Source organism: Spea bombifrons, chromosome 1, assembly GCF_027358695.1.
Source record: "Spea bombifrons isolate aSpeBom1 chromosome 1, aSpeBom1.2.pri, whole genome shotgun sequence".
Lineage (NCBI taxonomy): Eukaryota > Metazoa > Chordata > Amphibia > Anura > Pelobatidae > Spea > Spea bombifrons.
Window position 1 is genome coordinate 30,853,636 of NC_071087.1, and position 17,173 is coordinate 30,870,808.

Genomic DNA, 17,173 nt, shown 5'->3' on the forward strand with positions numbered 1-17,173 from the left:
CGTCAATGCTGATATCAAAATATGGAGAAATGTTTGGGGTAAAAAAAATGCCCGAAATAATACTAATGTACAACAGGATCTAGCCTGCCTTGCCTGTAATGCACATTGAAAGCCGCTCCAAATCCCTATTTATCAGTTATTTTTCTCCATTCGCAATGTAAAATGACTACAACCGTATTCCACCTCTGCTTCTTTATAAGAAACCCCCAATATGAGAGCATCCAACAGGCTACTGGACCATTGACCACCAATTACTATTACATTGTCTTTCATTTCTTTAAGTTCCCTTATTTTCTGGGCCTGATTTTTTTCGTTTATAGGCATTTGCTCATATGCATGGAATTGTTTTTCGTGTCCCTTTGACCATGTTTGGCTATTTAAGAATAATTGAGAATTAGGGAAACATGTCTCCCTTGTGCATCATTAAATCCAGAGGACATCTGGACTGCGCGTACCGAGCCAGCTCCGTTCGCAGTAGCTTTTGGGATTTCGGGAATACGTCTACATGCAGCGTTGCCACCTCTTTATCGTGACGTGGGCCCAAGTCGGCTGAAACCATTATTACTTATATTAGAAAAGTAATTGCCCTAATAAAACTTTTCGAATGAAGTAAGATTTGGATTGCAAAACCCATTACATCGGAATTCCTGGCAAGTACCCACCTTCCAGCTAAACTGACCGGGGGAGGTTTCCCATGACACCTGTTTGCGTGTATTTGAAGCTGAATGATTTGTTTAATATAAAGCACGCACAGTGGGCCCCCTTTACTGGGGTTTTGTGCCTGTCTTGCAGATTGTATTCTTCACGTCTGATTTAGTCGACGGGAACCACAGAGGTTTAGCAGTTGAATAATCCGAATGCATGGCTCCACTGTTGGTTGAATAACCCTTGGCACCTTCATTTGTAAAGTAAAGTGCAGCTAATTAAACTGACGAGGGGGCCATCTGCTTAGCCACTGTAGCCATCGTATAGCTTGCCGGCCAGAAGGGAATGCCGCGTTGGCCCTGTGTCAGATCGATCCCGTGGGTACATGAATACCTTTTGGAGATTTTGCGGTGCCCAGCGAACAGCAGGCACGGGCTCTGTTTCCGGAGATAAACAAATATCTTAATTAAGTGGAAAAATAAGCCCAGAGCAAAAATGGCAAAGCTCTAGGGTCTATATTCTCTTTAATTGCTCATTCCCGGCAGACAGATGCGTTCAAATAGCTGACGAATGTTTTGGGATATATACAATTATTACGGAAATTTTGGGGTGTTTGGAGATGGGGGGGCTTCATAAGTAGGCCTGGATATCAATGTTGTTTTTTCTTTCATTCTTTAATTTATTTTCTTAATATTTGTCATTTCCATAAATATATGACCAAACAAATATCAATGTTTTATATATATAATACTGGATTATTCTATGCAGAGCTGGTTTCTATTACTATATAAAAAAAAATCATTAATTTGTCATTTTTTGTTATTAGAAAAGTAGTAAATACCAAAAGTTACTTGACATTGAGATAACATTTGAAAAGTACCCAATACTCCTCTCTAGTCATATTCAAAAGTGTACCCATTTATATAAGTATGTAATTTTTTTTTTATGGGGCACAAGCGTTCGGTCTGTTTTATGGTTGTCTACTCAGTAGCGCTTTTGGAGGAGCCCAGCCCCACTTACATCATTCAGTACCCCAAATTCAAGGCTGGCTATGACGTTCTAGTGCTTTAGTCAAACTAGATCTCTAGCTCCCCTCCTACAGTGGCAACCAAATATTGCTGGATATCATTAGTAGTGTTTTATAAGCTACATCTTCGCTTTCATTTTCAGTTTAATTCAGCGGCTAAGCAACTGATAGAACTGGATAAACCTTTGGGAGGTGACTCTGGGGAAGGCACATCTGGAACTGCACATAGCATCAACTCTCAAAAGCACACAGATGCCAAGAAGAACACCAAAAAGCGTCATTCCTTCACCTCCCTCACCATGTCTAACAAGTCATCGCAGTCTGCCCAGAACCGCCATTCAATGGAAATCAGCCCTCCTGTACTCATTAGTTCCAGTAACCCCACCGCTGCTGCTAGAATAAGCGAGCTGAGCGGGCTCTCCTGTAGTGCCCCATCTCAGGTAAGGACCATACCCTTGTGTGATCTCATGGGCCTGAGTCTGAATCTACATCTGGAATAAAGATGGCACCTTGCAGCCAATCACCAGTCAAAGTACCTTAATCCTTGCCGGACAAATGGCCTTTTCTCCTGTATTTCTCTCTGTATTTTAATCGTACATAGTATCCTTGAAATGTGAAGCCCATATATCACTATTGGTACATAAAATTATATTGTATGAATACTGAACTCAGCCAGTGAAATGATGTAATTAAAGAAAAATCAATATAATCGCAAGTAGTTTTTGGAGCAAAAATATTAGCTATCTTTACAGTCTATATATATATATATATATATGTATGTAAGATGTTAGTAATAACAGACGGACATGAAAGAGAGTATGCACCGTTTCTCCTAATCGCTACCATGCGAGCTACACAGAAATGTGATTATTCAGTATATGTTTTTCAGTAGCATTTACTTGTCTTCTTTGCTTTTCTGAGTTATATGGTGGGTTAAAGTAGTTCATTGCATCAGATGTATCACCTGGTTCCAAAACAGAGACTTTATGCTCATGGAACACAATGATGATGGTTTATTCTCCTGGAGGTTCAGTAGGATAGACTTGGCACCAGTAATTTTTGGATGATTCTTTTAACTATCATCTCAGGTGATTTGCAAACATGAGTTTCTGGGTTGATCCATCTTTGGATTAAGCCGAGATCAGTGAAAACATGTAGAAAGCTTCCCCACGTTGGTCAACATGGGTCCTGGAGACTCAACTAGTATTAACTTGTAGACAGTTGAAGCTGTTTGTTGAATAGTAAACACAGAGAAGGCTCGCAGGGTGCTCAGGTTGCCACTGCCACTTTAACATGTTTTAGTGCATCTGAACAGACCCCTTTATATGAAAACACTGTGCTACAATTGAACAAGTGATTTGAACGTTGCCTACCACTTTATGTCTTGTGCTAGCTCAAGTTAGACCTCAACAATAATATTTACATAACCTCTACTTTGACCAGAGCTCTATAGGTTTCTGTTTTAGATCCATACTACCTTTCACGTGTTAGTACCCTTAAAACACATTTTGTAATTGTGCATTTTTATTTTTTTAACGAACCATAATAAATCCCTAAATTATATAACGGATATTTGTAAATGCCACACGGTGATGACACACATGGGAGCTCAGCCGCTGGTTGTAACTCTGGGAAAGCTGGGTTACCGGGGTAGATGTATTAATCAGTTTAAAAACTGCTAATATTGCTAAACATTGTGACGGTGACGCAGGTGTGATGGGACGTTGTGCAGCATAAATGTACATAGCAGTTGTGAAGGGCTAGGTCTCATGTGATTTGCTGCCCACAGCCTCTTGTGCAACTACCTGTTTTGTGTTTTTGTGTGTGCAGGTAAAAAAGTCTCTTGACTATTTTTTGTATATACTTTTGCATTTTTTGTGCATTTTCCCATTTCTGTCACAAACCCATTAGAGCAGCACCTCTTGGATGGTCAACATGGCCTTTTTAATTAATTTATTTGTGTGAGTCTTCCCCTTGCCTTTCGGGAGTTGTTGTTGTTGAGTGAGTGTGTTGTTATTAATTCGATTTTCTTTTGTTTCTTTTTATTTTTGTTAGGTCCATATCAGTACTGCAGGGCTCATTGTGACCCCGCCCCCTAGCAGCCCTGTTATAAGTGGGCCTACATTTTCATTCCCACCGGAAGTCACCTACCAAGCTGCACTGGGAGTAAGTAGCAGGCCTGACGTCTCTCTCAGATACAATATGTATCATCGTTATGTCCTGACAATAGGTAGCAGACCTGAGATGGCCTATATCGGTAGTAAGCAGAAGGCCTTCCACCGACGTGTGACCGGCAGAAGGTCAGGCTGCCGAAAGTCCTACGGTGAGCACTCACGCGCTGGTGACATTAGGCCCACCCCTGGTCTAAGCTGGTCTGCTTTCATCATTTCGTTAAGTGTACCCTTACTATAACACTCACATAACAACTGGGCCATCGACGACTCGTAAGCAGATGATTTAGGAAAGGAAGTCGGTTCAGCTGCGAGACTAAACTGTATTATTACGCCAAGAGCCTGCATACGATTATTGTATTACATAGACGAAGCTATGAAAGCCAACAACAAAGAGGTCGTAAAAAGATCACAGGGCCAGGCGGTTCTAAGCTAGAAAGCCAGCGTGAATCTGCAAAATAAAATGTAATGTTAATCGGAAAAACACGGTTTAGTGCATGGATTTAACATATCATTTGATTTATTTTTATTTATTTTTTTAATTCATTTTCTTATTGTTAGTCTAAAAAGCAGCAGGGGGGAATTATTTTGATTGGTTCTTTTTATGACAAACCTGTGTCGTTGAACTGATATGCAAATGCCAGGTTCTGTGCTAAAGATTATATATAATTAGAGGTTATGACATGAAGCCCGCTGTGGTTTTTTGGAAATCCTAGAACGGAGAAAGTATTCTCTTATTATAATACGTGCTTTTGTGAGAAGCACAGTCTTTTTTTATGCTGTAAAAAAATTTAGCAAAGAAAGGGAGACAACATAGCATGGGGATACCATGTATTTCCTTTAATAAAAGGTTGTTGCCAAAGTGTTAGAGGCTATCTGCGGTAATGTGGAAACCAAGAACACCAAGATTCAGCCAGATCAATGGGTAGCAAATGTGTAAAAAGAGCGTTATTCCAGCATTTGAATAGTCTTTCTAGTGGTATAAAATTGTCTCATACGTGTCTTTCGTTATCGGGACAATGTTACTGTGGCCGAGTTACGGATAATGCCCTCCCTACAGCTGCAAGAAGTATGTTTACTATTATCTTTTATTCATATAGCAGCAATCATTTTACCCAACACTTCTCACAGTAGATAGATGACATAACTAGAACTGACAAACTAAGGCAAACTGATACGTTAGATGAAGAGGGCTTTGCTCCCAAGCTAACAAGCTGGTTGATAAACAAGTAAACCTTAGCCGATGTGACATTTTATTCTTTCTTCTTAAGACTTAATCAAATAAAGCCCCACACAAAACTTTTAAGAAGCCAATCGGCCCCTGTTTGTTCCCATAAGTAAGCCTTTGTTCTTGGTAAAGGTCCATCAGTGATGACAAGAATGGTGCTTCTAATGCTGTGTTTAGTTACAAAAGGGTTAAATTCCGTAGGTGGAACAGCACCTTTAAGGTAAATGCTTGTCACTATACTAACTAGCTGATTTTTATACCTCTTCTTTTTTTTAGTCTGCATTATAGGCTGGACACTTTTAAGGTCTACATTAGGTAGGCTGTGTAATTTAAGCAGCGTACATCGTAATGCAGTATATTTTATCTAGAAAGTGTCGTTTACACATTCGTTGATGACAAATCCAAAAATGTCAAAATCTAAAGCAACTGCTAACCCCAAATAGTTCAGATGGTTTTGATGGCACCCGTAGTGTGTTTGTGGCTTTAAAGTGCGTCTGTATAGTGTATATGGGGGTCACACCCGGTAGCTTTAGACTGGATCGTATCCATCAGCATAAAGTACTTTATATCTCAGCGCTGATGATCATGCGGATAGAAGTCATATGATTCAGATGCTGTTTGGATTGCACAGGACAGAAAGCAAATTCTCTGCTGGGATCCTGGCGCTCTTGCGTGAACGATGCACTTTAATGATATTCAGTACCATTTATAAATGTAGGCATTGTACAAACCTCTAGGACGATGCGTGTTTATTTAAGGATACAGAAAATTCCGTCGGACCGGTAGAAATGTCACTTTTGATTGAATCTTTTCTGGCTTTGGCATTTTCACGTCGGTGAAAGGTTTTAGGAAAGACAAGCCGCGTGTTCATTAATCTATAGAGATGAAGGTGACAGAGTTCTCTTTTTGTTTGGCAGCCGAATGGCGCTCAGAGAAAAGAGATGTTTTTCATACCCCAGCACATTGCTGCGCTGCATTAAAAAAGGAACAAATACGACTAGTTATCTTTTGTAACAGTATAAGAACCGCTCACAGGAACCCTTTATTAAGTAGCAGCTTTGATTCATGTGCCAGATCTGTTGTCCGAGACGGAATAAGGGCCCTCACCAATTTGCTAAAATTAAAGCTGCATTTGTCTGTCAGTATCCGAAATACTTGAGCCCCTTCCAGGACTTCTTGAATTTTGGCAGAAGGGCCGTTGGAAATGTTCTCGAACAAATCGGGCTGCTTAGAGCCAAGCAGAGGAAATATTAATGGCCTATTCACAGGTTGCTTGACGCACCTTGGATGTATCATTGTGTCGCCTTGCGGGCAATAAAGGCCTTTTCCCCCACTAAACCTGAGAACAAAATTCGTTTATTTAATGTTCCAAATAAAAAATGAAGGGAGATGCAATACTTCCCCTTCATGCGCTGTGTATTTATTATAACTTATTGCTTTATATAGCGCCATCATATTCCACAGAGCTGTACAATGAGTAAACCGGCCGTAACAAGTAGTAGATACAACATAGCAGTTCGACTTAGAGAAACGAGGTAAGGGTTATACATTTCAACGTATAATCAGTTTTGGTCATACGTGACGATTGGAAGAAGATTGCACTCATCATTTTATCTCCTTATCCACTAAACATACAAGTATGCCCAACTATATATCATTTCCTTTTACTGCTTCTAGTCCTATGAGCTGGGATAGTTGGAGCTGGTGATATGCGCTGCGACAAGTCATTGTTTTGAAATGTGAAATAATTGTATTTTTTCCCCTTTTGTGGAGTAAAGCTCGAGTGTAGAGAAGTAAGACGGCTCATTGTCTTCGCATTTTCTCTTGAGCCCTGCTAAAGAAACTCCTTAAGCGGCATCCGATGTTTTATGTATGTTAAGCCTACAATTGCATCCCAGCTTTTCAAAGGGAACCGTATGTATCCTTTAAAGGATCCTGGCTTTAGTACTGATACATTTCAAAGAGAGGATGTGGTAACGGCTCAAAAAAAACACACAACCACGGAGAAACAATAACGGGGCTGAACATCAAAGGCTTTTACATAGTGGTTTCAGGTGTAGTGTGGCTGATTTTGGTGTTTCGAGTTACAGGGGAAGGCATGGTTAACCCATTGTGAGTATGTTTTACGCTTACCATGTCAGCTGAGCTTTGAATTTTCTCTTAATCTATATGTGCCAACCTACAGTATGGTATCAAAAAGCAGAAGTAGTTCATGTAGAGGAGTAAGAAAAGCTGCAAGGGCAGCGCTGCTGAATGACATGGCTCTATATAAATTAATAATAATAATAAATCAAGTATACCTCCTCGTTGAAGCCACACTGAACAGGCTCTCTTTTTAAGCACAGTAATACTAATAAAACCCATGTAATTTATGTATGTTCTGTAGTAGCTCTACTGAAGCAATAGAATATTATCAGGTTGCTGGTGCGCATGTATAACCATCATCTCTCTTGCAGGACCTGAACCCACCTCTTCTACCCCCTCCACCGCTGGCTGCTGCCATTATCACTCCTGCAGCATCTGGGGCAGCATCTTCTACCGCTGGCCAGAGAACAGCTGGTGGACCCGCAGAGCAAGTTACCCACTTGAGGCCATCCACTCGTCCAAGCGTGTAAGTCTCAAGATCTTCACTTCCATTCCGATCTGACGACCAAAGCCTTTTCACTCTATGATGGACGGTGAAACATGGCTGCTCTTTAAATCAGTTGCGGGAGAGATGAGGTTGACACAAATGCTTTGAAGATAGCCCAGTGCCAGACTTTTATGAATACTCACCCTTTTTTTTGTCTACATATAAACATAAAGGGTACAACTACTATTCCTTATGAGTCTTTAGACATACACAGTCCATACTGGTGTCACAAAAGCCTCTTTTCAACTGGAGGACATATGTATCCCATGATCCTTTGCCAGCCATTATTATCGGATGTAATATGGTGATAAAGACATAGCAGAGTACTGTAGGTTCTATAGCTGCTGATGAATCATGACCCCCATGATTATGGCGTTATGGGGTAGACTGCCCCAGCGCTATTCTTCGTATCACAGTAAACCACCCCATGTTAATGAATGCAATATATTCTTTTGATACCCAGGGAGCAATCCCAGAGTTGCCCCCATTAGCACATCTTCTTTAGGTTAAGATCCCTCTACAGTTCATTGTAATGAAAGATTCCAGATGAGCACAGAATACTTTATGGCTGAATGGCCAACATCCTACAACGTGTGCATGAGTAAGATTAGTTGGAGCTGGGAATTTTTTTTTTGGAGTTCAGACAAAACACCTCTGACACATGGAATGAATTGAAAGTACCGTGCAAAATAAATCAGTGACAGCCCCTAATATTACTTCTTTGAAGCCAAAGCAAGGTACCGGATTTTGAGGTGGAACATAACTGTCTAGAAGATCAGATGCATTTAACATTGACTACATGTTATAAGGGTGTTAATGTACAATCAGCACTTTGTTATATGAGATCTTTACATCAAAAATACCTCTCTAAGAGTTACTCTTCATCATAAAGAAACCTGTCAGAATCTGATTTGATTTTTTTACGTTTAAAATGGTGATATCATATAATCACGCATAGCCACGCAAGGCTCTGTATCCATGTGTTTGAATAGCATTACACAGATACTATTGGGATGTCTCCTTTTTCCAGTTAGTCATTTGTTTCAGAGCGTGATAATCTGCCTCCAATAAGCACAACATATTGAAGCGATATCCTCTTACAACCTGTCACGTGCCACGTTCCCCTGATTGCTGGCTTCTCTCTCGTTGGTTTCACTGATCCAGATGTGCAGTTGGAATTAAAGGTTTCCCAGTTACGCGCAGTGCCAGTGATTGATCAGCCAAGTAAATATTATCTTAAAATGTGGGCTGATGCTGACTCGACGGCTTGATTTCATGGGATGGGTCAGGCAAGAGCCTTATCCTGATTGGGTGAGAGCATTCAGAGTCCAGGTGGTTATCATTACAGATCATGGGAAGACTTCAAAGATCGCCCTGGAACAGAAACACTTGGGCTTACAGTATAAACCATGTGCAACCATGAAAATGTTTTCATTTAAACAAAAAAAAGTGAGACTTATTGTGTCTGGAGTGTACCGTGCCAGACTATATATTTACTGATAAAATATGGTTATGGAGGCAATAACGTTTCCAAGTGTTTAGTGTGGTGTCCTTATGGTCCTTCAGGCTCCTGGACACTCTGTCCCAGGTAGACACAGTAAAGTATAGAAGTATCTGCACACGCTGCTCATTGTGATGAACATGCATGGTCATAGCTGGGCAAATGCTCTTCTCATGGCGGATATCCTCAATGGGAACCCATTTAAACTATAATGAAGGTAGGATTAGACATGCATTGCGTAGCATGCTAATCATCAGTACTAAGTCATTATTATCACCAGGCAATGGAGAAGCGAGTGTCACCAGGCATAGGGGTCTGCTTACTGGGATGGAGTGGTCTAACCTATGATTCTTCATCATCTCATACGTTGGTTTTTGGGGTTCATTCATCTAGTTCACTGATGGAATCTTACTGACTTTATTGCAAAGCATTTGCAATCCAGGTAGTTGTCCAGTAGCTGGCGTCATTAGTTAATGATTTGTAAATGTAATTATTATTTAAGAATATAGAATCATTCACACTAATTTTTTCTCTTTTTCAAATATGGAAATTTAAATGAATGACAATTTTATGGGCAGAACAGAACACTAGCTAACAAAATGTGAATGAGATGGGAATAGCAATGTTATGATATCACAGTGTTTGCTTTTGGAATCATAAGATTAGCTAATCGTAAGAATACAAGAAATTGTAATCATTATTTGGTTAGACACGCTGGAATGACAGTGAATGAGCTCTACCAGTATCTCTGGTTTACATAGCTAGGAGATGAAAGTCCTGTTGGAGAATCAGTGTAATTCTATATACACAGAGGTAAATGTTTGGTGGGTCAAGAGGCTTGGCGGTTGCAGAGGGTAAAGCGTGCTTAGAAACCCATAAAATAGAACATATAAGGTGGCATAAGTTACATTTGTCAGAGACTGTACGGGGCCAGCTGCCGTGAGCCTTCAGTATGTTTGTGTGTAGTGCTTACCGTATGTCCGCTTGTGTGTAAATGTGATACTCGATGCACAGCTGGCCGCGCTTTACACATACATACATACTAACAGAAATAGAATATGCAACGTGCTGCGTAACTGAACTACGACTATAGTATACAAAGCGTACTCATGCACTTCTATCTATTCTTCTCAGGTATGTGGCAATCTATCCTTATTTCCCTCGAAAGGAAGATGAACTGGAACTACGGAAGGGTGAAATGTTTTTGGTCTTTGAAAGATGTCAAGATGGCTGGTTTAAAGGAACCTCCATGTACACAAGCAAAATCGGCGTGTTTCCTGGAAACTATGTGGCCCCAGTAACCAGGTGAGCAAAAGGCATTTGGGTTCAATCATGGCCTAATAAAGAATCGTAGATGATCAGGTGTCGCTAGCACGTTGTGGTAGTCATTTGGCTAGTACATGTATAGGTACATTTTAGATTTCTCTTTAGATTTTCACCCTTTAACTATAAGACAGCACAGACAGAGCCATGAGCTAAAAACTATAAAAGTCTTTGTGTATTTAGCTTTGACCAATTTTTGCATTCCTTGTGGTTGTGTGCAGTCAGAGATGTTAATAGATCCATAGATTATTGTAAACTCAGATTACAGGGTGCTCATTTACAAATATACTTCAAAAATGCAATGTATTAACTGTAGTTTTTATTATTATTTCGAAAGGGCCTTAACAGCTGGCACACAAGCAAAAGTGGCCATATCAACAGCAGGCAGCGGTGCACAGATAATGAGCATGGCGAGTCCTTCCCCTGCCGCAGGGCCTGGTCATAAACTTCAAGCAAACGGTGTGCATGTTAACTCAAACGGAGTATCGCCTGCAATCAGTAGCGGAGCCCACGTACAGACCAGCCCACAGTCCAAGGTCATGCTGCACATGAGTGGCCAAATGACGGTTAACCAAGCCCGAAACGCTGTCCGAACAGGTAAAACAACCAACAGCTGTGGGTTTTTCATGTATGTCTACTGGCAACACCATTACTCCCAAAGGGTCCGGGCAGCGGCATTGAATCTTAGTGTGCATAAAATAACCACAGGTTACGGTTGTTTAATAAAGAAACAGATTGACCAACTGGATGAGTGATGCATGCTGGTAAATATTATGTTGTGTCGACAAGAGACTAGTAATGGAATGGAACCTGGCGGCTCAGCCAGCGCCAAGAAAATGAGTTTGAATGAGGAGGCCATACCTTTTCCGGTCTAGAATGAAAATGATGCCAGTGGGTTTTGGACAACTTTTGAATCTCCATAAAAGGCAACTTAAAGGGTTAATCATTTTTTTCAGTAGTTTTTTATGGGGGGGGGGGTATTTAACTCTAACTACACAGCCAGAAAATGAACATTCACATCAAATAATAAAAGGCTTTGTCTGGCACTAACCACATCCAAAGCAAGCTTTGACGCTGAATCTAAACCTATTGAGAGAAATGTCGTGATTTTTACTTTGATTCTTTTGAAAAGCAGGGTGTGTATAATAAATATATATAATGTTGATAGTGTCAGATCCTATAGGAGGCTTTACAGTAAGATTCCTATTCCCGTTCTCACTTTGTGTAATTAGTTGACCAGGCATTACTGCAGTCTAATTGGCTCCATGGGGGCTGTAATTCTGCAGAAGAACTTAGATTTTAATAACATTTATGTAACCAACAGTTTTTTTTTTTATCGATAAGCAAGGTTCTTAGAATCTCCTGAAATCCCAGTGTGTCTCCATGCCTCCGGAAATGGAGTTGGCCAGCGCTGGTTTATATACCCCAGAGTAGTGCTCGTGAAGAATCCTTGATTGACTAGTGTATGACGGTTGGACTTAAGCATTCAGCTTGTGCGTCTCTAGCTGTTTCACTGCTTGCCAAGATGATGTATAAATCTAATTGCCGTCCGCATTAACATTGGCGTGGAACGGACTCTGCAGATGACATTAGACGGTTGTTGCAGCAGAGTAGTTTGTGGCAAGTTATGGCAGCTTTCAGAGGGCTTCACACCGTGCTTGGCAGGGTCCAGAGGGCACACGGATCCCACCCGGAAGGGTCCAGCTGACTGCTTTGTGAAAACCCAAAGCGATAATTTTTTTCCTTTTCGTTTTGTTTTTCTCCACCTGTTTTTCCTCCTTTTTGTTTACTTCTCTGCAACCGTAGAGGTCCTTTTATGACCACTGGTATAAACTAAAAAAAATGTATTATTCAAAGTGAAATTGTCCAATCTGCTTTTACTGCTGGAATGGGAGCCTGGGCCGTAGGAGAATTTCATTTCTAAGCCAGGTAGTACACATCTGTTCCAATGCGTTTCATTTATAAAACGCTTTATTACACGCCAAAGTACAAACTGATGAAATAGTAATGTACGCATTTCTATATTTTTTTTCCTTTTCCTAAATTCCTTGCAAGTTCTGTCAAAGGGTGTACTAAATATCAGGTTTTACTATTCCAGCGACTCTTTGAATGGTTATAATACCAAAGGTGAGGATAAAATCCGCAAACTGGAGCAATAAAAAAAGGCTAAGAAAACAGTGTTATTCTCTCATATGGTCATTTAAATTTATTACGTTGACTAGCTTTGCCCGAATGTGCCTCAGATACAGGCCCCTAATAACATAAAGAAAAACAAACACTTGGATTTCTGGCGTGGGTCTGTAAAAACAAATTCAATTAGATTAGGCAGCTGCTGAAAATTCGGCTCCATGTGAACTGCATGAGTTTGCCTAAAAGGGGATATTTAAACTCCAACAAAGGCCCTATAGAGCGTTTTATATCCGTTTAGGGGCCGATGACATTTTGTATCAGAATTTGAGAGTCTGGAGTGACTCTTGCTGGAATTCTTTGGCAGACGTAGAAAACGTTGCGATGGGAAAAACTACATTTCATTCATTTTCTTCTTAGAGCAGAATTTTTTTACTTAATTTATTACTTCCTGTTTGCCATTTTGGATTGTCATGTCATTTTTCGGCAACACTTCCTGTTGACATACAGCAATGTACACAATGCTTGATGATACATTTTGTTAATTCTGCTGCCATTGACGGCTATTAGTTTAACTGCCCTTCTACAGAACTAGGGTAGAGAGACTGGTACAGACAGAGGGGTAAATAAATTCCAAACGGCAATGCGCCTTTAATAGTGATTTTTGGGTTCAGCCACTTTTAGCTTGATTGCGAGAATCAGGGAGTCCCAAACACCATCCCTGGAAGCGGTCTTAGTAATAGGGCAAGACCTACAGGTCTTAATGGTTCAATGAATAAAGATTTAACTATTTGCTTATTTATGACCGCACAAAGTACTGCAGGTGTTACATTTGTTGTGCCCGTGAAAAATTAAATGGACCAGTCAGAACAAGTGGAGTGAAATTTGTTATATTTAGGGAACGTGGTTACTAAGTGTAACTCCTGGAGGAAGTCTGAAAGGTGAAGGTGCTATCATAACAGGAGTGTTGTTGGTTGTATGATATTACAAAAAATCTCCCCTAACCAAATAATCATATTTGTTTTATTAGTATGTGATATATAGGCTTTTATTCCTCCCCAAGTGAGGACCCTGTATGGTGTTACTAATTATTTTATACAAGTGTTTTCATTCCTGTCTCATATATTTGTTTCCAGCTGCTGCACACAGCCAAGAGCGACCCACGGCCGCCGTGACTCCCATCCAGGCTCAGAACTCCTCATGCCTTATCCCAGCTGCCGGTGTCCTCCCTCATCCAGTCGTACCTTCCCTGCAAATACCCCCTCAGCTTTCCAGCTCAGCTGCTTATGTCAACGCGGCCATGAACATCGGCAGAGCCAACATGCCAGCGGCTGCATCGTCACTAAACTCATCCAGCAACGCTGCTGCCTCTGTGGAGGGAGATGGTAGCTGGAAGCCTGGCTGCGGAGCGCCGGGTTCTTCTACAGCTCCTGATAATGTATCGGCATCATGTTCAGCGGCTGCTAGTAGGCAAGATAAAGACAGCAAGGTAGAAACATTGTCAGTCCGTTACTGTGGCTGAGTGCTTTCCGATACTAAGCTTTCTCATAGGCTTCTAGTCATTTGTTGGTGGTCCTCAGCGACATTATGGCCACCAGACGTTTGGTTCCTGTTTAACGGGGAAATGTATACAACTTCAGTAAAGACAAATATTTTTTTTTGCCATAATATTTGTTAACTCACATCGGTTCCTGCTGTGAAAATGTAAAACCATAACATTTTGTGATGTAAGGACAGGAGATGAAAGGAACAAAAAATTTCTTTCCTGGCCTTCTTAACAAGCAAACAAATATTTTTGGACACTAATTCATGAACATTTTTTGCGTGTTATAAAATATTGTGTGTAAGAGACATATCTATTTCCACCATAGTTTTCCACCAAACAAATGTCTTGTCCAAAAATAACTGTAGTCCTTATGTTTCCTTCCAATTTTCTATTTTAATACACCCCGGTCACGCTCCGAGCCAGCGGGTATTAAATAACGGCCTGCTTGATCCTAGTATCAGGTTCCTGCTTCATTGGGTCATTTTAACCTAAGCTTTGCTTTCAGATACATTATATATATATATATATATATATATATATATATATATATATATATATATATATATATATATATATATATATATATGATGTTCTGCATCTAACATTAAATTGATCATTATCAACCTGAGTCGCCCCACAATATTCCTCTTCTACCCGAAAATGACTGAAATTAGCGCTTTTGTTGCAGAGAATGCTTTATTACTGGCAGGGGCCTTTCATCCGTAATATTTGCTTAGAATCCTGCCTTATTTATTGAATCACAGCCAAACGATCCCGGCTGATCTTGGATTCCTCATATACATATGGTTTTGTGTTTTATTTAAACTCGAATGGACATATTTAAGAGCTGCACCTGTTTTGCATGTTACAGAAAGAGAAGAAAGGTTTACTGAAGTTGCTGTCTGGAGCATCTACCAAAAGGAAACCCCGGGCTTCTCCACCGCACTCTCCAACTCAAGATCTGGAACCTGCGTCCTCGGAGGGAGCGCTTGAAGGTGCTGTAGGACCGGACATTCTCTCGGCCGCAGCTAATGGCAGAGCAACCTCCTGCGTTGGACAGTGAACCGGTATCTGCCTCATCGCTGGCATCGGACAACCGCAAGACAAACATGGTGGATCCTAGTGTCCCTATAGCACCTCCACCTAGACAGCCATGCTCATCTCTGGGCCCCGTACTCAATGATTCGCGACCTGTTGTTTGTGAAAGGTAATTTTATTATTATAATCTGTTTTATTGGGCAAGTAATTAATATATATATATATATATATATATATATATATATATATATATATACACATCACTGCCTCTATTCACTTTCTTGATACAGAGCAATATATTCTAACCTGCTGCCCAATTTGTTGGTTCTGTGTTACTGCCGATGTTAACTATTCGGCACATTTAGTCTGTGCCTTTACCTGATGTAAAGACCTTAATCAGTCCGTGGTCTTATCCTAGATTCGGGATAGCTTTATGCTGATCCCATGCACATTTAACAAAATTATAATCTATGCAAACCAAAAATAATAATAATTAAAAAAAACATGTTACGCTTGTAGAATGAAAGTAGGATCCCACTGGTTCCTTAAGCATTAAATGTTGACGCTCGTTTGCGTTACAATTATTGCACCCTCCCATCTGAAAAATATATATTTCCAGTATAATATATTTTTTTCTTGCATGAAATGTTTATATTTTTTGTGGATCCATAAATGTGTCAAACCAGTGTTTAGTAATAAGTTGAAATCCTTTTTGGAGTAATATCTTGCTAGCAATGCTGCTTCAAAGCATTGGTGTTTGTAGCAAGAGTGTGGGGTCTGCTGATTGGAACATCATGCCAGAAGAATTGGGTTCTGTGCAGGTCTCGCTAAGAAGCAAATGTTTGTGCTGAGTTGGCAGGGAAGCGGCGAGTTTGTGAATGTGCCTCTGTAAGTAATGTAGTGAAAGGAAGCAGTCATAACATTCGCACATATTTATGTCCATTCCAATTTAGAGTTATTTTTTGGGCTAAAAGTAATTATTTCCGTGTTGATAAAAATGTGGGGTCTGTAAACAGACAACTTCCTGCTCTGCAAAGTCACAGCTGATATTTCAGACCCAGATGTCAAAACCGCACAGGCCGATTAGTGTAAGTGGAACTCAAAGTGTCTTTGTGTGTTTCCCGTTCTAGGTACAGGGTCGTGGTATCGTACCCTCCCCAGAGTGACGCCGAACTGGAACTCAAAGAAGGGGACATAGTATTTGTGCACAAAAAGCGTGAAGACGGCTGGTTCAAAGGCACCCTTCAACGAAACGGCAAAACCGGATTGTTCCCTGGAAGCTTTGTGGAAAACATTTAACCCTTCGATACCGAGCAGAGCACAAACATATCCGAGCTTTCCATGCAGCCGGTTGACACGTCTTAATCCTTTCAAAGTGCAAATGCACAAAGGCGCTGCTGGAGTCAAAGACCTTACACTTCTAGCGACGAAACACATCCATTGTCCATTCGAGAAGAAACGCTTCTGGCATAGAGAACTATCCGATCTAATTTTTTTCTGTATTTTTATTTGTCCATGTATTTTGTGCCTTGTACTGTTAAGTTTATAATTCTCATCTCCAATAAGAAATAAAACTTTGTTTACAGGGCTTTTAGCTAATAATTTATTTGCTTCCTTTTGTATTGTACATGTTAATCCGTAAAACCGTTTAAGTTCTAAATGTAACAAGTTTATTAATTTATGAGATGGCGCCAAAAGAGAAGCTGGATTCTTTTCTCGTAAAACAATGCAGGCGGTCTGTTCCTTTCTGATGATTCTTTTAGTAATAATTGTTTCCGGGGGGTTCGCGTGATCAGCGTCGTCTGTAGCAGAACGTTGTAAGATTGAACGTGGAGAACCAGGTAAAATGCTGTAATTGCCTGTTTGTCCATTTGCTATTTAGTTTTGCGTTCGATACCAGTAATAAAAGCTATGAGTCAGGGTGCCATTAATAGG

At 40.4% G+C, this 17,173-nt stretch overlaps 1 protein-coding gene across 1 annotated transcript in view; it reads left to right on the plus strand.

The window, feature by feature from the left end:
* The window catches only part of SH3RF1 (SH3 domain containing ring finger 1), a 66,610-nt gene extending 49,704 nt beyond the window's left edge, over positions 1 to 16,906 (plus strand). Inside the window, 9 exon segments of the mRNA XM_053459844.1 lie at positions 1,816 to 2,112; positions 3,728 to 3,838; positions 7,528 to 7,682; positions 10,339 to 10,509; positions 10,865 to 11,124; positions 13,791 to 14,143; positions 15,072 to 15,250; positions 15,252 to 15,407; positions 16,369 to 16,906. Coding sequence (XP_053315819.1) covers positions 1,816 to 2,112; positions 3,728 to 3,838; positions 7,528 to 7,682; positions 10,339 to 10,509; positions 10,865 to 11,124; positions 13,791 to 14,143; positions 15,072 to 15,250; positions 15,252 to 15,407; positions 16,369 to 16,537 — 1,851 coding nt within the window. The 3' untranslated portion in view covers positions 16,538 to 16,906.
* Positions 16,907 to 17,173: the final 267 nt, after the last annotated feature.